Source organism: Stigmatopora nigra, chromosome 12 (assembly GCF_051989575.1).
Source record: "Stigmatopora nigra isolate UIUO_SnigA chromosome 12, RoL_Snig_1.1, whole genome shotgun sequence".
Lineage (NCBI taxonomy): Eukaryota > Metazoa > Chordata > Actinopteri > Syngnathiformes > Syngnathidae > Stigmatopora > Stigmatopora nigra.
In genome coordinates, this window is record NC_135519.1 from 1044278 (window position 1) to 1071684 (window position 27407).

General features: G+C 43.6%; 2 protein-coding genes across 3 annotated transcripts; both read right to left on the reverse strand.

Annotated features, from left to right (window-relative positions):
* Positions 1-515: 515 nt before the first annotated feature.
* On the reverse strand, positions 516-4527 carry LOC144205445 (galactose-specific lectin nattectin-like). Of its 2 annotated transcripts, none has more exons than XM_077729825.1 (7): positions 3819-4527; positions 3572-3634; positions 3075-3093; positions 2913-2998; positions 2662-2796; positions 1800-1908; positions 516-719 (listed from the first exon to the last, which is right to left on the reverse strand). In XM_077729825.1, the coding sequence occupies exons 2-7, from the start codon at positions 3632-3634 to the stop codon at positions 646-648; spliced, it is 486 nt and encodes a 161-aa protein (XP_077585951.1). In that variant the 5' UTR covers positions 3819-4527; the 3' UTR covers positions 516-645. The 2 variants fall into 2 exon arrangements, with proteins under 2 accessions (XP_077585951.1, XP_077585950.1); XM_077729824.1 differs by having other exon boundaries at positions 3075-3096.
* Positions 4528-6151: 1624 nt separating this feature from the next.
* On the reverse strand, positions 6152-8220 carry LOC144205567 (general transcription factor II-I repeat domain-containing protein 2A-like). The gene is made up of 2 exons (XM_077729997.1): positions 7090-8220; positions 6152-6339 (listed from the first exon to the last, which is right to left on the reverse strand). Exons 1-2 carry the CDS (start codon positions 8141-8143, stop codon positions 6152-6154), a joined length of 1242 nt encoding a protein of 413 aa, XP_077586123.1. The 5' UTR covers positions 8144-8220.
* Positions 8221-27407: the final 19187 nt, after the last annotated feature.

Sequence of the window (27407 nt, forward strand, 5' to 3'; positions counted from 1 at the left end):
TGTATATGTATATGTATATGTATATGTATATGTATATGTATATGTATATGTATATGTATATGTATATGTATATGTATATGTATATGTATATGTATATGTATATGTATATGTATATGTATATGTATATGTATATGTATATGTATATGTATATGTATATGTATATGTATATGTATATGTATATGTATATGTATATGTATATGTATATGTATATGTATATGTATATGTATATGTATATGTATATGTATATGTATATGTATATGTATATGTATATGTATATGTATATGTATATGTATATGTATATGTATATATATATATATATATATATGTATATATATATATATATATATATATATATATATATATATATATATATATATATATATATATATATATATATATATATATATATATATATGCTTGCAGTGGCCTTGGCTACTGTCCCACTGACCTTGTTTTGACACTTTTTGTTAGTTTGCTTGTTTAAGACAAAAGTAAATACACACAAACACACTGGCTCCAAGAAGTTGCTTTATTCATTGAAGTGCTAAAGTTTGTTTTATTTTTAACTTCTTAACAACGGATTTTTTCTCTCAACAAAAACATAAATTCAGCGGAGAAAAAAATAGAATGCTAAGAAATATGATTCTAGTAAGATTTTACATATTTGGCGCAAACAAAAGGTCGTTGTCTACCGCAACGTTGGTCATTCCATGTTTCACCTGAAAGTAAACAAAAGTACTAGTTTAATGATTTGCAGTCATGAAGGCTTTATTAGTTGATAACGTAGCATCCAAGTTTCACTAGGTTTGAGAGTATTAAAGTTACTTTTTCATTTACCTTCTAAACAGACAGGGCGCCTTACAATGCAGAGCGCCCTATGTGAGCTCCGAGCACCGGGCACTCTCAGCACCGAGCTCCCAGCTCAGGAGCCTGACTGAAAACTTCTTTCCGACACGCTTTTTATATAGAGAGAAGGCGGACATTGGTGGTGAGGATTGCCGACAAACTTATACAGCCAAACCACATAACGAACATGGACGAGATTGATTTAGAATTCCGTGGGGTTTTTTTTGGAAAGAGAAATAACTGCACACTCCAAAGTACCTTTTCAGTTTACATGCATCACAGGCTTTGTAGGTTTGTAAAGATGCACATACTCTGGTAACATTTTGTTAGATTTTGCTTCACGCAGTGTTTAAAATACACAAAAATAATTTGCCACTTTTTTGGGGCACATTTAGAATAGTACTATTTCGCTACTCCAATATTTATTTCAAAACATTAATAAGTGTTACACTGTAATATTAAAACCAGAAGTTAATAATTAAAATTTGACATCTCAATCTTAAATCTGAATCTGAAATCTCCATTCTAAACCTGAAATCTAAATTCATTCATTCATCTTCCGTACCGCATATATAAGAGGTCGCGGGGCATGCTGGAGCCTCTCCCAGGTGACTTCGGGTGAAAGGAGCATTAGACCCGAGCCTGGTCGCCAGTAAACCGTAGAGCACACAGTCAGACAACCATTCGAACTCACAATCACACCGAAACTGGGTGGGAATCGTTCGCAAGCTTGCCTTCACCGACGTCAGTCGAGTGAACCACTGCATCATCAGGTCGACCACAAATCTAAATCTCAATTCTTTATCTCAAATTTAAACCCTAAATCTAAAAGTTAAATCTAGTTATAGTTGTATTTTACAGTATCTGACAAAAGAATGAAAGACATCCAGACAGAAAAGACGGCTATATGTATTACAGGTGGGTAACTTAAGATGACAAAATTGCATTCTTACCTTGAAAGTTTATTTCTGTGCAATCTTGATTTGTGCCAACTCTTGGCCGGCCACTAGCCCAGTCCTCAAAACCAAAATTTGAGCCATCTACCCATAGAAAAGTTCCATCCTGTTTGGAAAGTATTTTTTTTGTTATGCATTGAACAAGAAAGGTCAACCCTATTCAATGATTTTCTGCTTTAATTTTCTCGAGAGGATTTATTATATTATGATAAAATCCTGGTTACGTTGTTAAGGTTTGATTCCTTTGTCATTGGGGGATTCATTTATTCATTTTTTTTGTACCGCTTATCCCCCGCAACCCAGCCCAACCCAGCCAGCTATGCACGGTACTTAGTTTGGGCATCCTTGCTAAAGCTGCTGCCACTGCGAACAAACCTTGGATAAACGGGAGAACATTTTGATTCATTCATTCGTTCACCCGTTCGGCCCTTCGTTCGTTCGTTCGTTCGCTCGATCATTCGTTAGTTTGTTCATTCATTCATCCATATCTGGTTTGTGTGCCTATATTATTTTTCTGAAAATACACATTTGAATGAAGACATTGCTTTTCCATGTCCCCCCTCTGATAATAACTTTGGATTCCCCTTGTATCTCAAAAATACAATGCGCGATGTTTTTCAAAGTAACAAATTTGTATTTCATATTAATACCATGAATTTGGAGGTAAAGCTTGTGAATCAGGCGGCGGCTAATATGCAAGAAATTGTAAAATTCAACGAATTTAAGGCAATTTTAAAAGTATGTCTAATGAGGTGAGTGACAGCGAGGAAATACGGTATCACATCGAGTCAGTGCATAATATGTGGTAGCAAGTTTTATATCCCTTAAAGTTGAAAGTGGAATTTTTAAAACATTTTACCATGACTCGATCATGCAGTCCGATCCAAGCACGGTCAAAACTTCCAGCCTTTGCCCGAATTACCTGTCGAACTACTTCATTTTCGAGAGCATTGGAAATTGAAACCAGATTTCCTCCAAGGAGGTTGCAGAAAGTCTAATGGATTGAAAACAGCCATTGAGTATTAAATACATAATACACAGCAACACAACTGCTTAGTTTTATATGTAAATAGCACTATATATTTATATATGGATGACCAAATATTCTACCTCAGCAAGGGAAAAACGTAATCTCTCATTTATAAAAATGATACAGCGGGAGTTCAGACGAGTCCAGTCCGGGGGGCATTCTTGATCTAGAAATATTTTAGAGCAAAGACAAGATGATTTTTTAATATATATACATATATACACAGACAGAAAATTACCAACCTTTATATAGGACAAAAGCCTGCTGTAAGAAAGAAGAAATGCTGAGTAAATGATCAGTAACGATTAATGTTCCATGTTATACACTCTCCAGCCAACTTATGCCATGTTTAGAGATTCATTAATTAATTCCATTTCGAAACCACTTGATCCTCATTAGGTTTCACGGGGTGTGCTGGAGCCTATCCCAGCTGACTCCGGGCCAAAGACGGGGACACCCTGATTCGGTGGCCAGCCGATTGCAGGGCACATCGAGAGAGACAACCATGCACACTCAAACCCACGCAGGCCCGGGGACAACATGCAAACTCCACACAGGTGGACTGACCCGGATTTGAACTCAGAACCCCAGAGGTGTGAGGCTTACACGCTAACCACTTAGTCACGGGGCCAGACAATGACTGTAAAATTTAGTTCTCAACCTATGTAGCAAATTTGGATTTGTTTCAGTGGAATATGTAAATTTAGCTAAACTTGAAAGATAGAAAGATAAAACTTACAGTTCCGGTTAACAGCCCACTGGGGCCACACAGCAGCAACAAAAAATGAAGAAAAAATCTCATCTGTCGAATTAAAATATTTCAGTAATTGGAATTTCTCATTTGGATTCATGATCAATGGTTACTCCTTATAAACTTGGTTAACTTAATAATACTGAACTATATATTTGTGCATGTAAAATGAGTTTCAAAGGACATTATAAGCGAACATTAAATTCTACATATAAAATTATGTGTTAAATCTTACCTTTGCTCTGGCGATATAATGTGAACCTTCTGCTGTTCAACTGAACTGGCAACCTAATAGTACACTGTTTTTCCTTCTCAGTTTAACAATGCGAACACCCACGAAGAAATGTTAATGACCACCTATAAGAAATACTTGTTTCTGATAATTACACAATGGCACATTTTGTGTTGTTCGGGTTGATGGGTGTGTTTTTCTTTGTGTGATCTGCCTGCGTGATTTAGTTGTGCGGCAGCACTTCCCTCTCGTTTGCTTGCTCCTGGGTTCCATTCTGCTCCACAGCCAAAGCGAAATGATAACAAATTTCATTCGCGTCAACTTGTACGTTTTATACGTATTTTATACATTTATTTACCATTTCAAATCATGTACGCCGTACACCGACTTTTGTACAGGGAAAAATATATATCTTTTTTTTAAAAATCGCCAATATTTATGAAAACCGATTTCAACAAGACCGTTTTGGCTAAAATCCAGATAGTCTCGTAGGCTGGTAGCCAACGACGCTACTGTCATCGATCGTTACTATTGTCACGGTATACCAGCAAAATGTATCCTCAATCGTATGTATTTTTTTAGCGGTGCGTACGGCAATATCGATAAAGGATGACATGTGCATGCGTAGATATACATAGAGTAAATATCGTGGAAGCAAGCATGGAGGAGCCACCTAGTAAGAAACGAGTTACCGCGAGTAAACATGCGTCGTACAGTGTTTGTAGGTGTTTGGGGGGTTTGTACGGGGAATCATATATCATTTATAAGGGCAGTTATCGGCAGAGGTTGTATGTATGAAATTTAGAGTGTCCCGGCACTTGGTCGATTTTTTGGATAAAGGGACTATACAAATTAATGAACATATACATGTAAATATGTAAGATTATAGCCACAGGTTAATTTCCTTTGTGAAATTAATTGCCCACCCCTGCTCTAAAAAAAAAAAAAAAAAAAAAAAAACGCTGTTCTCGAGGACTGGTCTAATACTGACATCTGGCGGGCGTACTTTCATATTACAAATGCATAGGCATGACTTGTTTATGAAAAATAATACTAAACGTCAATAAAGTAAAAGATAAGTAGCAATGTTGCTCTCTTTATGGAAGTCAACAGAACACATTGGGGAATTTCAGTGAGTTGATGAGCAGAATATTTAATTACATAGCAGAATTTCAAGATAAATGTTCATATATTTCTGGAACCACTTATCTTCACAATGGTTGCGAGGGGTGCTGGAACTAGTACCCCTACTTAACCTTAATTGGTTCCTGAACTTTTGGTGAGGAAAAATTATCATAAAATTATTTAAATTACCATTTTTTACCTGTACACAAAATCCATCCTCATTTCCTTCCTCCTTTTCTATCGCCATCGAAGCTAATGCTGAAAGTCGAGCCTGTCCTGTCGTATTTGGGGCATACATTTTTATTCGATTTAGTGCTGAAAATGTTCCTTCCCGGTAGCGACAGGCTTGCTTGCTTCGTAGTGATCCGACCTTTCTTATTGATGTACAACTTTTTTTAAAAGTCCATCTTGAAAATGGCTTCGACAGTAAATCTGCACACAAATCAATTTGTTCTCCTTCAGCCATTGCGGGTTGACAAAACCGCTATTAAATAAAACAACAATATATTTGCTTGTTCAGCTCGCTCCAGATACAGTTTGGTAGCTGTGTGTGTGTGTGTGGGCATGGGCTTGAGCCCTGGCATGTTGAGATATGCTCATCCAAGAAAGCGGACGCCAGGGCAGTCGCAAAAGCCATATGCAAAAGGATCTTTCCAAGCCATGGAATACCACGAGTCATTTGGAGTGGTGCTCGCTTCGTGAGCTGCGTGATCCAAGCTATGGGACAGCATCTTGGAATCGATCTAAGGTATCATTGCGCCTGCCGCCCCCAAAGTGCTGGACTAATTGAAACAACCAATGAAACAGTAAGACTCTGACTCGTGGTGGAAGAGACTGTAGAAACAGATTCTCTCACTCAGTGGTAATGCAAAATGTTCCAAGAAAGAACTGTGATGAATGCAAATGATCGGCCGACATCTTCTCGGTCGCCGACACAGGAGGTGTCCCCAGGTGACCTTGGTCTCGTCAAGGTGATAAAAAGAAAATGCTGGTCATCTGCACATGGTGACGGACCTCACCGTGTGATTTTGACCGCTAACTTCACCACCGTCAAAGCTGATGAACGAGTTTTGGAGCTAACAAACATGAAGGCTCGGATGTGCCCCTCAAACACAAATACTGGTCAGTCTCCTCCAAAATCCTAATGGCTCTGTTCCTGTGGGTGGGAGTGGCAAGGAGCGCCCTGCGTCTGGAGACCATTGACTGCAGTTTCAAGGCCAGTGTCGGTGCTTCAGTCCGGCTGCGGCAAAGCGGAGAGGCCCGGGTAACCGCCATGGCCCAGGTGATTGTCCAGGGCTGCCCGGCTCTTGACAGAGTGGCCGCCCAGCCATGGTGGGACACTCGTGCTGTGCCTTCATCCCTGCCGGCGCGTCCTGCTCAGTCCATGAGGCCCTGCAGGCTATGTGGAACATGCGGAGCGCAGTGACTGAATATCCGTTCCATAACGAGGATGGCTTGACTGGTTCCTCTCAGGTTTATGACAGCCACTTTTGAAAGCCCTAGTACCATTTGTAATTGTTATTGCTCTCGTGCTTGTTATCCTAACCCAGGGATGGGCAAACTTTTTGACTTGCGGGCCACTATGGGTTATAAAATTTGAACAAGGGGCCACAGCAGTACATTGACTGCTGGGCCAAATATAATAAAGCGTTGCTTGTAGTATCCAAACCTCATAGTACAGCAAGCACATGCAAATAAATGTTCAACACGTTTCACTAACATTGAGGACTGCATTTTCCAAATGTACAAGAGAAATAGTAGGCCAAATAGATTAGAATAGAAAACTGTGATCTATCAACCCTGGAGATTGCATCTGTTTTTAATACAATTCAATTGAAGGCACCAAGTAAAACAAATATCAAAATTTATTGAAATGTTGATGAAAATAACTTTCAACATTCAAAACATTACTACCCAACAACATAGGCGACTAACCTCAATCCTTTTTGTCCCGCTTCAGTGCGTAATTAAAAGATGCGCCCTTTCAAACTTTCAATTTTTTTATCATAGTAGAAAAACTCGAACTTTCAGTGGGAACAGTGTTGTTGGTCTCCATTTTTTGCCAGTGCATCAAAGTCTGGTGTTAGTTTTGTTGTGGAAAGTCTCAGGATAGATCGGAGGTGTTGGTCAGTTAACTTGGATCTGTGACGGGCTTTGTTGATGTTCATGATGCTGAACGTCTGCTCACAAACGTAGGTCGAGCCAAACAACACCAGCATCTTCTGTGCCATCCTCCGCAGGTTTGGAAACATGGCTTCATTAAGTGAAGCGTAAAAGTCATCCAGTTTAGAAGAGTTAAACTTCTCCTTTGAAGTGGAATCGGACTGAAGATCGATCAGTTCCAATTGCAGCTCCAGTGGCGCTGTTTCAGGGTCTTGTGATAATGGACAGGAGACCAACAGAAGTGACTTCTCAATTTTTTCAAAATCTGAGAACCGACGGCAGAATTCTCTGTGCAGGTCGTCCAGTGTTTTGCAGTATTTCTTTATGTTTCGGGTGGCCTCTTTTAGCGTGGCTAGAGTGGGAAAATGAGAGAACGATTTGTTTGACATTTGTCTGGAGAATAAAATCAGCTTCGATTTGAAGGCTTGCACATTTGTGTACATGTTGTGTACAAATTGATCTTTCCCCTGTAGTTTCACGTTCAGCTCATTCATGTGCGAAAAAATGTCGACAGAAAAAGCAAAGTCACACAACCAGTTCACGTCTCTCAGCTCGGGAAACTCTTCGGATTTCCCAATTAACTCCAAAAAGGAGATGATCTCCTCTTTGAGCTCCCATACTCGTTGTAGCACTTTGCCCAAACTTAACCAGCGGACACGGGAATGGTAGAGTAAGTCCTGGTGATCCGCATCAGTTTCCTCCAAGAACGTAATGAACTGACGGTGATTAAGTCCTCGTGCGCGTATGAAATTAACAAGTTTTACAACTGGATCCACGACATGATTAAGCTGCAATACAGACTTACACAGAGACTCCTGATGAATTATGCAATGAAGGAAGATAAGATCCTGCTCAGGGTTTTGTTCTTTCACCTTATCCTGGATTCTTTTCAGCAGTCCGACGTTTTTTCCAGTTAAATTTGGCGATCCATCTGTGGTGACATTGGCAAGTTTATTCCATGGTAGTTTCATTCTCTCAACGACAGCAGACAAATGTTCATATAAGTCCTCGCCTCGCGTTTTCCCCTTCAGCGGCTCCATGCTCAAAAGTTCCTCAGTTATCTCAAAACTTTTGTTTATCCCGCGGATAAAAATGAGGAGCTGAGCAGTGTCTTTAATGTCCGTACTTTCTTCAAGCGCTAATGAAAATAACTTAAAGGTTGCCGCTTTTTTGTTTAACTCGCTCACTATATCTTCATCAATGAGTTCCACACGGCGAGTTATTGTCCTGCGTGATAAGCTGATTTTTTCGAACTTGCCTTTGCTCTCCGGACACAAAACACCTGCTGTCTCTATCATGCATTCTTTCAAAAACTCGCCTTCGGAGAAAGGCTTGCTGGCCTTTGCCAGTTTGAAGGCCAGCAAAAAGCTTGTCTTTGTGCTTGCCTCTTGAATTGCAGTTTGGCGGTGAAAAAAATTCTGCTGACTCTGCAAATTAGCCACCAATCTCTGAGCAGTAGCCGCTCGTTGTTGTGTTGACTGCTTGCTAGCGTAGTTTCCATGCTTCGTGGCAAAGTGACGGCTGATATTGTACTCTTTGAAAACAGCAATAGTTTCTTGGCATATCAGACATACAGCTGTTGATCGGACTTCAGTGAAGAAACATTTAGTTGTCCACTCTTTATTAAATACACGACACTCACTGTCCACTTTCCTTTTCTTTGGTCCGCTCATTTTTACAGAAGGGCTCAAATGACAATGAGAAAATTAAAGAGAGATAAATAAAGAGAAAGGCGCGACTCAACAAAGGCCTAAATGTCAGCGCGCCGTTTATTGGTGAGACACGGTATTGCATGGACAAGATGTAATGAATGATTTATGAAGCATTATTATTTTATTTATTGGACAAGCTCGGCGGGCTGGATTAAATTGTCTAACGGGCCGTATACGGCCCGCGGGCCGTAGTTTGCCCATGTCTGTCCTAACCTGTTGTTTACCCTGGCCAGACGTTTGGTCGCCGGACGTTTGGTCGTCGGACATTTGCTCGCCGTACGTTTTGTTCCCGGTCTTTTGGTCGCCAGTCAAATGGTGACAGAGAGTAAGTACTGTTGAAAACACCTCTCAACAAGAGTTTAATATCTAAATATCTACTGTTGATTCATGAGAGAGAGAGTTTAATATCTAAGTACTGTTTAATATTTAAGCACTGTTGAAACACTGCTCTCAAAATTATATTCACAAGAGGTCAATATCTAAATATCAACTGTTGATTCATGACAGACAGAGGTCAATGCGGGGTAGACCTACCAACTGGCTTAATAACTGTTTATTCATGTCAAGCCATGTGGCCAAACTGGTTTTACAAGTGTTTGTTAAGACAGTGGAATGTAGGATAGGCTAACTAGCTGGCCTTGCAATTGTTTGTTCGCACCGCTAATTGTAAAATAGCTAACTAGCTGGCCTTGCAATTGTTTGTTCGCACCACGAATTGTAAAATAGCTAACTAGCTGGCCTTGCAATTGTTTGTTCGCCTGACGAAATGTAACATAGGCGGGCTAACAGGATTTGCAATTGTTTCCTTGTATTGTGGAATGTGGCCAACTCGCTTTGGAACTATTTGTTCGAATCGCGCAATATAAGATAGGCTGCAGCAGTTTGTGTGAGCTATAAAAATATCGTGTTTGTATACAACTTAAACCTGCCACTAAACTGTCCTACATCGCTATCTTAGAAATATTACCCTGTGTTTCTATATAAAGACTGACCTAGTGTTCATTCAGAGAGAATTGCGAGGATGACAGACTGTGAGTGGTTCCCAGCTGATTGAGCATTCTCCAACCATCTTTCAGTCCGGTAATATACCTATTTCCTATTTAAATTGATCTCACTCTTTCTTAGCCTGCCCCTGAAGTTGTATTTTCAGATCTATCCCAACTTTTTTTATTTTATTTGGCTTTTGTAAAAAAAAAATTAAAAGGCAGATCATATTTTCTGGGCCAAGCAAGGGTCGTCTAGTCTATCCAGTCCAAGTCTCCCTCCACCAAAACAACTGAAACAAATCATCAGGATTGGTATGGAGCTCCTGGACAGCTTGCTGATGAGTTGAGGAGGGAGATATGGAAAACAGACTGGATAGGGGCTCTCGAGGACCGGACTTGGTCACCCCTGCCCTGGGTACTTTGAACAGGCTCCCGTGCGCCATCTGGCAGACTATTTCCACTGGTGGAGGGCAGTTTTTACCCAAGATTTGGTAATAAAAGCGGAAATATCATGTATAATGCGCACCCGAACTTTGGTTCAGATTCTTGGTACAATTTCTTTGTTATACGGAAATTGGGTGCAGTTGTTTAGAGTGGATTTACAATCTCTGTAAGAGTTGTGAGCTGGTTCCCTTGCGGAGGCAAACTGACTATTGGGTGGGACAACTAGAAGAGTATATCAGGGGACATGCAAATCAACCCTCCCGTTAGAGAAGTACAAGGCAAAAGAGGGGAAAGTGCATTTTTATTTTTTGCGACTATTGCATTCCATTGAATTGTATTGTTCGCTTAAAGAGAATTTAGAATATAATCTAGTGGATGAAGATTAACCCTGTGAATACACCACCACTTACTAAAGCATTTGAATTAAAATCATTTTGTCTAAACAGTCTACTACCCGACTTGATACAAACAGGTTTGTGTCAGATCTTAATTTTAATCCACTGACTTTAAACAAAGCTAGTTTATTTATTTAATTTAACTACGCAACCAATGTTCTCTCTATTTTTTCATTGTTCTGGGCAGAAAGACAAGTGCTCACTATGGCCACACCAGTATCACACCTGCCATAAGCAGGTGCATGTCAATGTTCCCTCTAATGTTTCATGTAAAACACGAAAAAAAATCAGAGTGGACAGAGCTACTACCACTGGTTACCGCGTAAACGGCGCCATCATGGGGAAAGGGGTAAAAAATGGGATTTTATTTACTGCGCCCCATATGATTGCTGCTGCGCAGAGAAGACGAGAGTAGTGCACAATTGCACACGCGCGCAGATTAGAGGGAACATTGTGCGCGACGTGAATAGTTAATTACTAATTCGTTATTGGGGAAAAATTGTGAGGATGGATTTTCCTCAATTAATGATTTTGGGGCTCAAATATCCGACAAAGAAAGACAAAATTGATGACCTTTGTAATAAATGGGCAAAGCCCACAAAAAATTTCTAATCATAACCCAACTTCAGCTGGCCTGCAGTTGGAAGATGTAAGCTGGTGCGAGTAAATGAAAGTTAGAAGTAAGCACCACAAGCGGAAGGATAAGAGCGATAAAAGATGGGAAAAGAGAGCTAAAGAATTGGAAATTTTAGTTGTTTAAGAAGGAAGGCCCTCTCTATGCGCCCTACAACTGACTGGTGACCAGTCTAGGGTGTAGTCTGCCTTTCGCCCGAAGACAGCTGGGTTAGGCTCCACCAATCCCCACATCCCTTTCAAGGATGGGCGGTAAGGGAGATGAATGATAAAAAAGATTCAGAGTCGGACTCAGACTGCGATTTCCTCAGCCATTTCGGACCTCGGTGCTCCCCCGGAGAGTCTTGAACCTGACATCTTCCCCATAGACACCTACCGGGGTTATCGGATGGCGATTTACAATGGATCGCCGGGTGGTGCCGGCTAGGTGGTTCAGGTGGAGTTGTTGCACACCACCCGCTTAATACTGGGAATGCGCCTTTTTCTGGGTGGACGCTGTGGCAAGCCTATCTCCGTGTTGCAGAGGAAGGCGACCGCCGTTCTACGCCATCCTCCCGGAGGAAGCAGCAAGTGCCGCGATGCAGGGAGAGGAGGGAGGAGGGTTGGACGCCCGAGCTGACTCCCAGCTCGCCATCCCCACTCCTAACCTGATAGCTAGCCCTCCAGTCACGCCCGTTCTAAAGCCACGTTCCAGGGCCCTTGTGCAGGCTAGTCCTCCAGTTATCCCCATTCCAAGGCAACCCTGTTACAAAGCCACGTTCCAGTCCTCCAGTCATCCCCGTTACAAAGCCACGTTCCAGTCCTCCAGTCATCCCTTTTACAAAGCCACGTTCCAGTGCCGACTAGTCCTCCCGTCATCCCCGTTCTGATGCCACGTTCAAGTGCCGACTCGTCCTCCAGTCATCCCCGTTCCAATGCTAGGTTCCAGCGCTCCCGTGTCGCCTAGACTACCAGTCATTCCCATTCCGATGCCACGTTCCAGTGTTCCCATACCAGCTAGCCCCCAGTTATTCCTGTCCTGGCAGCTCGCCCCTGCTCACCCCGCTCCTGCTTGTCCCACTCCTGCTCGCCTCACTCGTGCTCACCCCTGCTCATCCCGCTCCTGGTTGTCCCACTCCTGCTCGCCTCACTTGTGCTCACCCCTCTCGCGGTCACCCCGCTCGCGCTCGCCCCACTCCTGCTTGCCCGAAGGCCGCGACTGCAGGGGCCTCGACGATGGCGGCTCTCCCGGTGGGGGCCTGGACGGCGGTGACTCTCCTGGTGGGGGCCTTGACGGCGTCGAATCTCCCGGCGGGTGCCTCAACAGCAGAGACTCTCCCGGCGGGGGACTGAATGCTTGCAACGCGCCCAGCTCCCTGGACGAGGGGGTCAGTGGCCAACCGAGCATCCAAGGTAAGGCGGACAATAAGAATTGTCAAGTTCTGGAGTCATTTTAGGCGAGGACGCTTGGCCATCTCCTCACGGGCAAGCTCGATTGTCGACCGGATTCTCGAAAGAGATCAAGTGCTCAACAAAAATGACAGAGCAAGCCAGATGTTTTTATTAGATCAATTGAGTACACCAAAATGAAAGCAAAGAGAAAGAAAATAATACTATCCAAAAACTTGAGAATGAGATCGATGGCGTCACTGACAAATATGTGCTGGTAAAAGAGAGAGAAGGGTAAGAAAGAGTAACAGGACTAAGCAAGGCAGTAGTAGGAGAAAGGTGAATAAGTAATTCAGTGTGAGCAGAAAAGAAAAAAAGTGTTGAGAGGTTGTCGTACATTTGCTGCAACAGGTAGGGAAGGCAAACAATATGACCTGGCAGGGAGCCACGCCACAGACCCGGCAATCACACTCCAGATAGGTATACCGGTCCAGCTAATAAATTCCCAATATTAATCAAAGCCCAGGGACAGTACATACCATAGCAAACTTTGGACCTTCAGAGATTTGTGGCGTGGCTCCCTGCCATTCATGAAGGTGCCAGCAAATGCATGAGGGGGTTTGAAAAAGAGATAGTGGGCAAAATACTGGCATTTGGAAACCTCAAAGCAATGTGGGCAAGAGTTCTGGGAATTCCAACAATGGAAAATCTTCTGAACCTGGGCAGAAATCATTGGATGCGAAAGATTTTGTGCAGAGATGACATGATCTCAAGGCCAAGAGAAGGCCAGCAGATGTCGCAAATCAGCGAAAGTGAGAACTTATTCTTATCATGTTCTGTCGCCACGGAAACAGTTGTGTTCCAACGAGGTGGACAGGGTCAACATACTGGCAATTGATGAATGCCTTTGTTACACTTTGATTTTTAGTTTAGTCGCCAACTCGGTCGTGCCCATTTGTTTAATATATTGTAGTTTACTGTGAACCGACTTCCCTGCTTCTGAAATTGCCATAGATCAACCTACGATCGCCTTGCCGATCCTTAACAATCCTACTAATGAATCTTCCGTATTTGACTATAGTAGACTTGTGCTGAGCATTTTTTAGTATGCCGTTAGATGAGGACTCTCAACATTTGCTGGTGATCACATACCAAGCGAAACAATATTTTTTCACACGAATGCCGCAGGGGTTTGTTCAAACAGTCCATGTGTTTAAGGTGTTGAGGGAGGACCTATTAGGGATACAAATAAATAGTACTGTGTTACAGTATGTGGACGATCTGTTGGTCTGGGTGCCAACCCTCGAGGACTTCCATAGAGACTCAATTAAACTACTATAGAGACTTGCTGAGGGGGAGCATAAAACCCCCTGGGCAAAGCTGCAATGTTCCCAGGCCCTGGTTTAATATCTGGGTGAAGTCATTTCACATGGGACAATTTCAGTGGCATCTTCTCAGTTGGAAGGAGTAGGCAAAGTGCTACTTCTGCTTACCGGGTGTCCTTGATCGTCGGACGTCGTGGCGAGCAAACATGAATTATGGCCCAATGAGTTAAATAAAAATTAATTAAGGAGGGTGAAAGCCAAACATTGAGGATTCCATTGAACTGGGCTAATGTGTCCAGAATTGCAGTCAACACAATCAAACAGAAAATGCAAACAGCTCTGGCATTGGCTGCACCTGATTCAGCAAACCATTCTTCCTGTGCGTGTCAAACCAAATTAATCTGTATGCGTCTGCAGTGCTATTGCAAGAGACGTGCATTGGTCAGAGAAAACAGCCTGTAGCTTACTATAGCCACTTGAACTAATGTATGAAGGTGCGTGCGAATGAAGAGCCAGGTGTCAAAGACTCACCTCCTCGTGGAGAGGAAAAGTGTGCTGTGTGCATTGATAACTCTGATACCAGTGACCCAGCCCACAGGAGCAGTGGAAAGGCCATCCAATAAGGTCCAATGGCACGATTATGAGGTAAATATGTAACATATAATCCAACAGAGGCGCAAGCGCGGATGCAATCACCTAGAGAGGTGCTGGAAGTTGTGTTACGTCTTTGGTGAGACGTCGAGGCGAGGATAAGAGGGATGTACAGCTCATTCCAAAACTTGAATAACTTAGGCAGGGTCTTAGAAAATAACAAAGACTTAGAAATCAACTCACAAAACCAAACCTGGCTGGGGAAAACACGGGGAATCAAGGAACGAGGTAACGCAGATACATGGCAAGGAAACTAAAGCAGACGATCCAACAAATGACGTAACAATCAGTGGGGTTTAAATAGACTGACATGTTTTGACGAAACAATGAGGCACACCTGGGAAACACGACGGAGCAGGGGTGGAGAAACGAAAGCTGAACACAATGGGCAATCACTCAGAAAGGACAACAGAAAGTTTTGGTTTGAGCAACAATTCTCTCGTTCGTCCTCGCCTGTTTCCCTTTGATTGGGTCCTAATTCCACGTTACGTCACCGCGACATCTTGCCAAAGACGTAACAGAAAATTCCGACTACCATGGACGCAGCGGGATCCAGGATCACTTTCAGGGAATTTAGAATGATTATGCCGTGGTGTTGGCACCCCATGGACGTTTTGGCAGCAGACGAGTGCTGGATTAGTAGCTCCACGGACCTACCTGGGTTCCCGTCTGGCCATCTACAATGGTCCACCGCTGATGGCCGGCAGGAAAGCTCAGGTAGGGGTTTTGTACACTAACCACGAACGACCAGGAAATCGCCTTGTTTATCAAAGAAGGTGCAGTGGCGAGACTATTCCCGTATCGTAGAGGTGAGCGGGTTAGGGTTAGGGTTGTCATGCCGTCCTCCCAAAGGAGGCGACGAGCGCTGCGACATGAGTTAGCTCCACACTCACCTTCGCCAGTCCAAGCTCCCTGCTCGACCTCGCCCGTCCAAGCTCCCTGCTCGACCTTGCCCGTCCAAGCTCCCCGCTAGACCGCCTCCGTCCATGCTCACTGCTCGACCTCGCCCGTCCGAGCTCCCCGTTCGACCTCGCCCATCCAAGCTCCCCGCTCGACCTCGCCCGTCCAAGCTCCCCGCCCGACCTTCCCCGTTCAAGCTCCCTTCTCGCCGTCACCCATTCAAAAGCCACAAAGCAGCATCCCCGTGCCAGCTTGGCCACCAGTCGCCCCCGTGCCTAGGGCTGGGAACCAGCGTCCCTGGTGCTCGGACGTTTGTCCGACGGTCTATTGGTCGCCGGTCTTTTGGTCGTCGGTCTAATGGTGACAGAGAGTTTACTGTTGAAACCAGCTCTCAAAATTATATTCATGAGAAAGAGTTTAATATCTAAGTACTGTTTAATATCTAAGTATTGTTGAAAACAGTAGATATTTAGATATTAAACTCTCTCTCATGAATATAATTTTGAGACCTGGTTTCAACAGTACTTAGATATTAAACAGTACTTGGATATTAAACAGTACTTAGATGTTTAACAGTACTTAAATATTAAACAGTACTTAGATATTAACCAGTACTTAAATATTAAACAGTACTTAGATATTAAACAGTACTTAGATATTAAACAGTACTTAGATATTAAACAGTACTTAGATATTAAACAGTACTTAGATATTAAACAGTAGTTAGATATTTAATTGTACTTAGATATTAAACAGTACTTAGATATTAAACAGTACTTAGATATTAAACAGTACTTGGATATAAAACAGTACTTAGATATTAAACAGTACTTAGATATTAAACAGTACTTAGATATTAAACAGTACTTAGATATTAAACAGTACCAATGTCCCCGTGCCAAAGCCGCGAACCAGCGTCCCCATGGTGGCTATCCCGCTGGTCATCCCCGGGCCTAAGTCGGGAACCAGCGTCCCTGTGCCAAAACCGCGAACCAACGCCCACGTGCCAAAGCCACAAACCAGCTTCTCCGTGCCAAAGCCGGGAACCAGCGTCCCCATGCCAAAGCCATGAACCAGCGTCCTTGTGCACAAGCCACTAACCAGGGTTCCCATGCCTACCAGCCCGCCCAGACTCTGCAGGGCCCCTGGGCCAGGGGGTCGGTGCCAGAGACTCTTAGGCCCCCTTGGATGAGGGGGTCGGTGATGCCCGCCGGACCGGCAATTCACACGCCTCGTCACGTGCTTCGCTCCTTGCTTTCCCTATGTCTCTACTTGTCAGGTTTGAAAGAACGAAACATCAATGAATGGTGCTACCTGGCTGATGGCCCTGCAGCTCACCAATTGGCACCCGAGGTGTGACGGGCAGCAATGCCAAATAGAAAAAAATCCCCTACCTGTACATCAACTTAACAGAAGAGATAGAGCAGAGTTTTTTCATTTTCGAAGTGGTTTGGAAAATGTACATACCGTGTTTTCACTATTTGGCGCATCATATTTTTAGCCGCAGTGTCAATAACGAGTGGACGCACCGTTCGATTATCGAAAGTAAACGTCCTGTCAACGGAAGCAGCCCAGATGCTATTTCCGGGCACAGTGACTGCCGGGATATCTAGTCCTTTTGTCAATACACCCAGGTTGATGGCTGTGATAACTTTGCACTAATAGTATCAATATACTACAATGGCGAACACACTAATTTGGTGCTACATGCACGTTTTTAAAAAGGCAACGGAAGCAAAACTGAGTTTGGTTGTACTTGATTTAGCCATTTTACAATGAACTCATGTCATCATCACCCACGAAACCACCAACGTCTTCATTTTCTGTGTCCGAATTGAACAATTGTCCATCGAAAACGCTGAGTTAAATACGTTCGTCCAGGCAGCCACAATCCATTCGCAAATAGTAGCTAGCTGGTAGCTAGCGTAACCAGCCCGGCGCTGGCTACCACCCTTCATCATACTGTGTTGATGTCGATGTATACAGGGCACAATCCATTCGCAAATAGTAGCTAGCTGGTAGCTAGCGTAACTTTTTCAACGGTGCTTTCCATGCTTCGTCAAGCTGTATTGATGTCGATGTATACAGGCCACAATCCATTGGGCGTATTGAAAAAATAACTGCTACAGAACCCAGCCCTCACTGTGCAGTGCTTAGTACTATCGACTGATTTATTTCATTTAATTGTGATGACAATTTTAGTATTGGTCCATATATAAAGCGCACTGGATTATAAGGCGCCTTGTCTATTTTGGAGAAAATTTAAGTGTGCCTTATAGTCGTGAAAATACGGTAACTACAAAGATGTAAGACAAAAGAAAAGTCTCAGCCCAGTCCATGAGCGGTTAACTCTTACAGTTTACACAATCCATAACAGCATATAATCATGCAGTATTCACATTCCACCTAAAATACTCGGTTAAAGACATTAATCGTCACAGTCACATTTATTACGTTTACACTAGTACACATTGAGTGATAGACAATGGACAATCAGGCAGAATAGGGAGGGAAGAATACTCGGAGCACTCCTGGAGGTGTCTCTTTTCAGGATGAGCTATCCAGGGGCAAGCTCTGTGGAGCGAGTCTGCCTAGAAGATTTCTCCTGCAGGGTGAGCCATTCACTGAGGGATACCGTGAGAGCATCGGGGAACCGTGAGGGCGACGATGTCCTTCCAAGGGGCTGGTGAATGAGTGGAGCAAGCGCCTGACTCCTTCATGTAACATGTTGAGCCACCAACTCAGGAAGGTGAGGGATAACTTTCCTTTCCTGTGGTCCCTCCAGTGGACACTGTGCTGATCATCGGCAGGTGATCGAACAAGGGACCAGGGGACCCCAGTTACCATCCACTTATATCTGCATTTGAACGATGAAAACAGATCTTTGCCCTGATCACTTCTTGCCCATATGAACGAACATCAGGACTCATGCCCATTTTTCAGGAATGATTTGGGCCAGAAGTCCTAACTTTGTGATCTGTTCAATATCATGTCGAAATAACATCCAAGATGGCGCCTTCAGGCGGAAGCCAGTGGCAGTAGCTAAGTCCACCACTATTTGTATTTTGTATTTTACAGCCTTTCTATCTTTTTTAATTCCATTTTAATATATCTTAATGCATTCCTTTTTACTTTACTTTGTACTTTATACTTGATACTTTAGTGCTTTTACAACTTTCTTTGTTCTGTTAGCCTGGCTTCTTTCTGCTACTTCTTTTTTGGAACCATTCAGCCATGCCTACGCTGTCACACACATGGGAGCAGCTGTTACAATACGCAGCAGAATAAGCAACACATTGGTGTCGCCGAAGATTCGGAGCTGGACAAATGGGCCGGGAAAAGACGCAACGCCTCTGACCAACCATTCCATCCTGGGATAAGATGGAAGTGCTGTCGGCGTTTACCATTAACCGAGTCGAGTGGCTCTACTCGGCTACTGTTGTTTTCAGCTCCAGACTTTGTCCAGTTTTTGTCCAACTTTACGACGTCTTTTTGAGTCTGTATCCGTTTTGGCTACTGCAACCAAGATGGCGCCGTTCAAGCGGCAGCCAGCAGGGGCGGCAGCTTCGTCCACTCTTGCTCATTATGAGTTTTTGCTGCTTTTATGTCTTAATGATTTGATGTTTCCATTTACTTTGATTTGGTTTGTACTATGTGCTTTTGCTTTGCTGTTCTGTCTAATCGCCCTCTTGCTATTGCCACAATGAAATTTCCCGAATACGGCATGAATAAAGTTATTCATCCATCCATCCGTAACAGTTTGGACTGTCCTTGTGAACGATGAATGCAATGAACATAAGGAAAATGTTTCATCAATTGTTGCGGAAAAGTTTATGACTAGTGTTATCTAGAATTGTTGGATGTTGGAATTGCGCTAATGCAGAGGTGGTCCACTCTGGTCCTCGAGAAACCCTACCCAGTCTGTTTTCCATATCTCCTTCCACCAACACAGCTAATTCAAATACCGTATTTTCACGACTATAAGGCGCACCGCATTATAAGGCACACCCCCAATGAATTACATTTTTCCATATATAAGGCGCACTGTATTATAAGGCGCACTGCACTGTATTATAAGGCGCACTGTCTATTTTGGAGAAAATTTAAGACTTTTAACTGCGCCTTATAGTCGTGAAAATACAGTAATTGCTATTGACTTCCAGGTATGAAGCACTCACGACACAGTCACCTTTAGAGCCAGCCATTGTTGATGTTTTGGATTTTTTTGTATAAAATCTTGCAGTGGGGGAGGAGCTATATGATGGAAGATTTTGTAAACTAAGATGGCATCTGCATATTTAACAGTATTGTTTCAGTTCAGGCGTTGGTGTTTTTTTAGTATCCGACAGCGGTGTTTTTTTGTTTTTGTTTTTCTTTTCTTTCATATATAAGGCGCACTGGATTATAAGGCGCACTGTCTATTTTGGAGAAAATTTAAGACTTTTAAGTGCGCCTTATAGTCGTGAAAATACGGTAATCTGGATCAAATTTCTGGGCAGCTTGCTGATGTTGTACCCCTGAATTTACGGGGTATTGTATTTGCCTTTAAAAGACGGGTGAAATAATCAGACAGGTCCTTTGTTGATTTTCAAGCCAATTTAGTGAAGTCCTCAGCGAGTTAGCAGGGCAACCAAAGAAATCTCAATAACATATTTTCCTTTTGTTCCGGCCGTCATATACTGCATACTATTATGCTACCTTTATAACGGCGGCCGAAGGTAGCTTGCTGTAAACAATACACCCGAGACTCGCACATTCACGCACACACATAAAAAAGTAAACAACCATCACTAAGCATTACGTTCTTTCTCACATGCTAACTATTGTCTCTTGCAAATCCCACACTCAATCGATCTTCAAAACAAAGCAACAAACTTTTAAAAGACGGGTGAAATAATCAGACAGGTCCTTTGTTTATTTTCAAGCCAACTTAGTGAAGTGTCTGACAACCCCGCTTTTATTCTATACACAGGTCTACGACCATTTCGTAATCGCTGCGTGTTTCGCGCGTACCCATTACGTCATAGCTGCGTGCTTTGCGCACGCTTCGCGCGTCATAGCTGTGTGAGTCCAATTTTTACCTTAACACCTGCACTCATTTATAACTTCACTTACTTCACCCTGTCACACTCTCCCCCACAAAAACAAATGTCGTCCCGACATTAATATGCTCCCAAACATTTCCACTTCGGTGAGCCGATGCACATTAAAGTCCAGGCGGCACGGGCCACAGTTCAAATATAATCCACAACTAGTACGGTCCACGTTTTACTGGATGGGCACTGTAATCACAGTCCATAACAGTCCATAACAGTCCATTACAGTCCATGACAGCATCATGCACGTCGTCCTTGTAGGCTCAAGCTTGTTGGAGTCCATACATAAAGGGTGGCTGCAGGTAATATGGATGCAGGTGTACTAACAAAGGGGCCACTCCTGGTGCAGGGTAAACAGTTAGCCGCTCCTGCGGTGACTGTGTACTATAACAGGAGGGGATACCAAGATGGTCATAGGTCCTGCGTCGTGGTGGGTGTCTCTCCCTTCTCGGCCGTTCGTCAGTCAGCGCCTCAGGTTCCGTCACGGCGGTTGGCGGGGAGGTCTCTGATAACTGACCATCACTAGGACCTTCAAGAGGAGGGTTTGCTCCCTCACCAGGCAGGTCCTCCAGCTGATGATCCTCTTCTACTTGTACTGGTCCGGAAGCAGGGCCCCTCACTTCGTGTGTCTGGTCCACAGGCAGTGGCCTGTGTTCCGGCTCCATCTCTGGGGTACCTCCCTCATTTAGCTGGCGTAGCTCATAGTGAAAGTCATCTTCGTCATCGCTTTCTTTGTCTGACTCCTGATGAGATGCCGGCTGCTGTTTCTTTCTCGGCGTCCTTGTGCCAATTTTCCCTTCTTCTGGTGTTATCTCAACGGGCAAACGGTCACAGGACATCAGTAGATTTCTGTGCAGAACTCTGGAACGCCCTTTACCTCTTTCTGGCCTAACTTCATAAATTGGTAGGTCAGATCCCATTTGCTTCACCACTGTGTGAACTGTATCTTCCCAGAAGTCACAGAGTTTCCCAGGTCCTCCTCTTGGTGTCAGGTTTTTCATCAGGACGCGCTCTCCTGGTTGTAGCACAGACCTCCTCACTTTAGCGTCATAGTGCTTTTTTACCTTTTTCTGCCGCTTTCCGTGCGTTCTCGGTGGCAATGGTGTACGCCTCCTCCATCCCTCGTCTCCATTTCTCCACATAGTCCTGCTGTCCATCTGCATCGGACCTGTTGCACAGTCCAAAGAGCATGTCCACTGGAAGCCTTGGCGATATCCCGAACAGTAGATAAAATGGTGAATAACCTGTCACATCACAACGGGTACAGTTGTAAGCATGCACAAGTTTGTTCAAAGACTCCTTCCATTTCGATTTCTGTGTCTCAGTCAGTGTTCTGAGCATCTGTAGTAATGTTCTGTTCATTCGTTCCACTTCTTTCAAGAATGTAACTTTTTCCAGCTTCAATAATTCAAGCTCCTCTTTCAGTGCTTCCTCCATCTTGAGAGATGCAATATTCTCTCTTTCTGTTGCTTGGTAGGTCTGAAAAAGTTTCGCCTTCTCCACAACAAGCATGTCCACCTGTTTCTCCAGAGCAATTTTCTCTTCTTGTAGTACCCTAATCTCATCAGTTTTTTGCTGCTCAGCTTGTTCAAACTGAAGTTCAAGATGGTCAATCTTTTTCTGAAAGGCTTCTCTCTGTTGCGATATGTCCTCTTCCAGTTTTTTGATGATGTGATCTTTAGATTGAACGATTTCATCAGTTTGCAAGTTTTCTAGCGCCAAGAGTTTTTTCTTTTGGGCTATTTCCTCTTCATAAAATAAAAGTTTCAATTATTTTGCCTCCACATCTGCTGCTGCCTTTGCTAAAAAGCCAACTGTTTTGTCAAGCTGGTTCTTCAATTCTATAATTTCGTACCTCTGATTTTCTCTCTTAGCTTTGTAATTTTCTATAGCTTCATTTCTCGCGGAGAGCTGCTTCAACAAATCTCTTCTTTGCTTATCGCTCTCTTCATTATGCCTAGCTTGTCTCGTTTCAGGGATTCAAGGTCCTTCTTGAGAGTTTTTTCGCGCTCAAGAGAGGCCAAGTGTTCACTATCTATTGCCTGCTTTGTCCCAAAAAGTCTATGCCACCCCAGTCTTCTGTCTTCATACAACATCCTTATCCCCTCTTTTAATTTTAACAACTCAGACATACCTTGATCCTGGTCTTTGAGTTCGCTCTTTTCCAGGTGGTTATTAATGTGAATACACAATCTATGTTGTGATATGCGTTTCGGACTCCCTACGTTCAGAAAATCACATATTTCTAACAGGTCATTAACTGTTAGCTTTACCAACATTTCTTCTACCTCTAGGTATAACTGCTCCCGTTCCATTTCCATTTCCTCAACACTGTAGGAGTTTGGTTTATGGTGCAAAAGTGAACACTGAACTGGCACATTTTTACCGTCTCTCTGATGATCTCTACTGGCCTCAGATGACGAGTACTCTGCCAACTTCAAGTTCCTCTTCACCGCAACGCCTCTCCTCACTGTCTTGTTCCTGGTTGTAGTTTAGGTCTTGCTGGCTCAGCATTCAGTAATCAGGTTGTGAATACTGGTCATCTAAGCAGCAATCCCAGCGGTGCCTCCAAAAATGTTGTACCCCTGAATTTACGGGGTATTGTATTTGCCTTTAAAAGACGGGTGAAATAATCAGACAGGTCCTTTGTTGATTTTCAAGCCAACTTAGTGAAGTCCTCAGCGAGTTAGCAGGGCAACCAAAGGAATCTCAATAACATATCTTCCTTTTGTTCCGGCCGTCATATACTGCATACTATTATGCTACCGTTATAACGGCGGCCGAAGGTAGCTTGCTGTAAACAATACACCTGAGACTCGCACATTCACGCACACACTCATAAAAAAGTAAACAACCATCACTAAGCATTACGTTCTTTCTCACATGCTAACTATTGTCCCTTGCAAATCCCACACTTAATCGATCTTCAAAACAAAGCAACATACCTTTAAAAGACGGGTGAAATAATCAGACAGGTCCTTTGTTGATTTTCAAGCCAACTTAGTGAAGTGTCTGACAACCCCGCTTTTATTCTATACACAGGTCTACGACCATTACGTAATCGCTGCGTGTTTCGCGCGTACCCATTACGTCATAGCTGCGTGCTTTGCGCACGCTTCGCGCGTCATAGCTGCGTGAGTCCAATTTTTACCTTAACACCTGCACTCATTTATAACTTCACTTACTTCACCCTGTCACACTGATTAGTTGATCATTTGATTTAAACTCCAATTGAAAGTCATCCATCCGTGGATTAAATGCAGTCTCATTGGGTAAATATCCTCGCAAGCCCCCAAGAAGCTGACTCAAGAGTCGCCACTACAGCAAGCTGCTGTATCATATGTGGAAAGGGTTAGGGTTAGGGTTAGTCTAAGTCTAAGTTTTCACAATGCCCAGCAATAATCAATGCCTCATCGACATCAGTGGCCCCCTGCTCATGGAACTTGCCTTGCAGGCAATAGGCAATCAGACCATCAAGGAATAAATAGAACTGTGTGTAATCATGTCTTTGTATAAATGCACCTTCTATGTCAGTGGTTCTCAAAGTGGGCGGTACCGCCCCTCGGGGGGTGGTGTGAACTTTCAGGGGGGCGCTGACGAATAAACAGGCGAATGGGGGGCGTTGAAATAGTGAAGGGGGCGATGGTGCAATTACAGTAAAATGTGACGTTGGTGTTTGTAGAAAGACCGGAAAAATTGATTGTCTGTAATAAAAAGTCGACAAAAAACAAGCTTTATTGAAACAAGAAACGTTGTCTGCTCGAGCGCTCACGAGCAGCGCGCATATACCGTATATCACTAATTGTCGCGAGTTTATCGTCGATGCAGGCGACTGGGGAAACCACCACCATCCAGTCAGCCGCAGAGGAGCACACAATAGCGCGCCGGCAACGCTTAACCACAGACGTATGCGCACAGCGACCGGCTTAATGCATCAGCTATCAATTTTTATGATTCGAGGTGAACTGCGCATTGGTCTATTAAAAGAAACGAAATTAGCGAATAATATCTGAGGCGCCTGTCTTCTATTTATTTAAGCTTCGTTCGTTGGAAAGGGGTAAAGAGGGGGGCGTTGGCATTTTGGCCCGGCGGTGAAGGGGGCGGTGGCCAAAAAAGTTTGAAAATCACTGTTCTATGTGATAGTCTTAGAGTTCTGTTTAAAGTGCAGAGAGCATCATGTAGGCCAAGGAAAACACCAAGTTTATTTCTCCATGGAGAGTGAATTTCCCAAGCTTTAATCATCTCAAGAAGCTCTTTCCAAGCAATCACATTGAAAACATGTTAAAGTATCAAACCATTGCAAATCTTATCTGATCAGAGATTCAGATAGGAGGTCCATGATCACACCAGATCAACTGCAGATATCTACAGCTGAGGTGGACGAGTCAGTACAAGCAGTCATGAAAATTGATGGGAAGGTGAATGGAGCCAAATAAAGGACCGACCTAAAGCCAAATCTACAATGCAATGGTTCACAAATAAAGGTATCAAGGTGAAGTCAAAGCCAAGACCTGAATCTAATCGATAATCTGTGGGCAGAAGTGATGAAAGCTGTTCACAAATGCTTTCCATCCAACCTCACTGAGCATGAGCTGTTTTGCAAGGAAGAATGGGCAAGAATTTCAACAGAAAGAAATTGCTCACTCACCGACGCACACAAACACTGAAATAAACAGACAGGGTTTAATGACAATTGTAGACACCTGGGTCACACAAGGGAAGGAAAGCCAGAAAAGACACAGCAGGTAAAACAATCCCATGGATGGGACACACAAGGAAACACACGCGACCACCAAAACTCCAGCAAAACAATACACAACCCCCCCCCCCCCCCCTTAATACAAGATGGTACAAGACGTCACAAAAAAATTAGTCTTCATCAAGAAAAGGGAGAGCTGCAGGGGTCTGGAGGAGGAGGGCAAGCACACTGTCCACAGAAAAAATAACCTGAATGTCAAAACCCTTACTCGTGTGGTTGTCCTGGCCGGCCCGCGAGGAAGCGGTGGGCCTATCAGGCGATCGACCAATCCGACCCACAAAGAAGCGGCAGGCTGGCCGGTATGGCAATTGTCTAGATATTCCCATGTTTAAGCAGCTGGGGGGCTCGCCCTGAACACTCTCTGGAGGGACGATAGCGTTGTCAGAGATCGGATCACCCCGAATGCTCTCAGGAGGAACGACGTTGAAGTCACCCTGCCCTAAATGGGTCACTGGAGGGTCGCCAACGATGTCACAGGTCAGCTCGCCCTGTAACGGTGTCAAGGCCCCCGCCATCAGAATCGACAGTGTCAGGGCCCCTGCCTTCAGAATCGACAGCGTCAGGGCCCCTGCCTTCAGAATCGACAGCGTCAGGGCCCCTGCCTTCAGAACCGCCAGAGTCGGGACAGGTGAAAAGGAGCGGCGCGCCAGAATGGGCGTAGAGGAGTGGCGTGCAGGAACTGGCACTTGAGAGCAGCGAACAGGAACTGGCACTTGGAACTTGAGAACGGCAAGCATGTGACGACACAGAAAAAACTTAACAGCTCGCCCATTGTCAATCATCACGTTCTCCCTCTCTCGCTGCAGCGCCTCCGGGCGAACAGTGTGGCCTGCCGGCAGCCTGAATGCCGTCCTCCCCAGCATCAAGAAAATAGTTTTTCCAAAAAACAACCCAAACCATTAGCTAGCCTTCATTTGTCACTTGGTCAAAGCAGTTTTGAACAAAAAGTTCTGATTAATACAAACAGAATAGGCTACTAACCAACTTCTCTCCATCGATGTGCTCGATTCACTCAGTCCACCGCTCGGTCGGACAAGTAATTAAAGAAGCTTATCTAGGCGGCGTTTGTGTTGTTCCAATTTCCTACACAATACGTACAGTAATCCCTCAAATATTGCAACATGGCCTCGATAATCAAAAAAACACAAAGTAGGATCACCCCTATTATTATTACCATAATACATGTTTTCTTGCCTATACAGAAATACAAGTACACAAGTAGGATTATCAAGAAATGTATTTATTAAATATTAAAACGAGCATGATGATGATGATGATGATGATGATGATGATGATGATGATGATGATGATGATGATGACGATGACGATGACGATGACGATGACGATGACGACGACGACGACGACGACGACGACGACGACGACGACGACGACGACGACGACGACGACGACCACGACCACGACGAGGAGGAGGAGGAGGAGGAGGAGGAGGAGGAGGAGGAGGAGGAGGAGGAGGAGGAGGAGGAGGAGGAGGAGGAGGAGGAGGAGGAGGAGGAGAAAGAGGAGGAGGAGGAGGAGGATCATAATGATGATAATAATGATAATAATAATGTGAACCCTGCTTTATAAGGATTATAGATCACATGTAAAATTTAAAAAATGGTGGATTAGCTATATTTGTAATATTTAATGTTACCAATAAAACACAAATAACATTGTCTCAATAGCAGCAAATCCATATTAGAAATATATAGTACAGTGTTCCTTCGGTTATCGCGGTTAATGAGGACCGGGACCACCCGCAATAAGTGATTTTCCGCGAAGTAGGGGTGCCCCTTCAAAAATGCTTAATTTGAATTTAATTAAAAACATTTTTTTTTAATTTTAGTTTTACCCCCCCTGTATACAGTACACCATATAGAATACGGGTAGAGAGAGTGAAATTCATGTTATAACAAAAAAACTGTAAAATATGTTGTCTCAATGTAATATTTGTATTTTTTTTTCAAAAAAAAACCCGCGAAGCTCTGAATCCGCGGGGGCTGAACTGCGAAGTAGCGAGGGAACACTGTATATA

Excerpts from the sequence above, each read along its gene's own strand:
- LOC144205445 (XM_077729824.1), bottom strand. The coding sequence starts at position 3,634 with ATGAGATTTTTTCTTCATTTTTTGTTGCTGCTGTGTGGCCCCAGTGGG. Across the intron at positions 2,999-3,074 it reads GGCTTTTGTCCTATATAAAG|ATCAAGAATGCCCCCCGGAC; the intron begins GTTGGTAATTTT and ends AAATATTTCTAG. Across the intron at positions 2,797-2,912 it reads TACGTTTTTCCCTTGCTGAG|ACTTTCTGCAACCTCCTTGG; the intron begins GTAGAATATTTG and ends TCAATCCATTAG.
- LOC144205567 (XM_077729997.1), bottom strand. The coding sequence starts at position 8,143 with ATGGAGCCGCTGAAGGGGAAAACGCGAGGCGAGGACTTATATGAACAT. Across the intron at positions 6,340-7,089 it reads CATGAACATCAACAAAGCCC|CCTGCAGGGCCTCATGGACT; the intron begins GTCACAGATCCA and ends TGTTCCACATAG.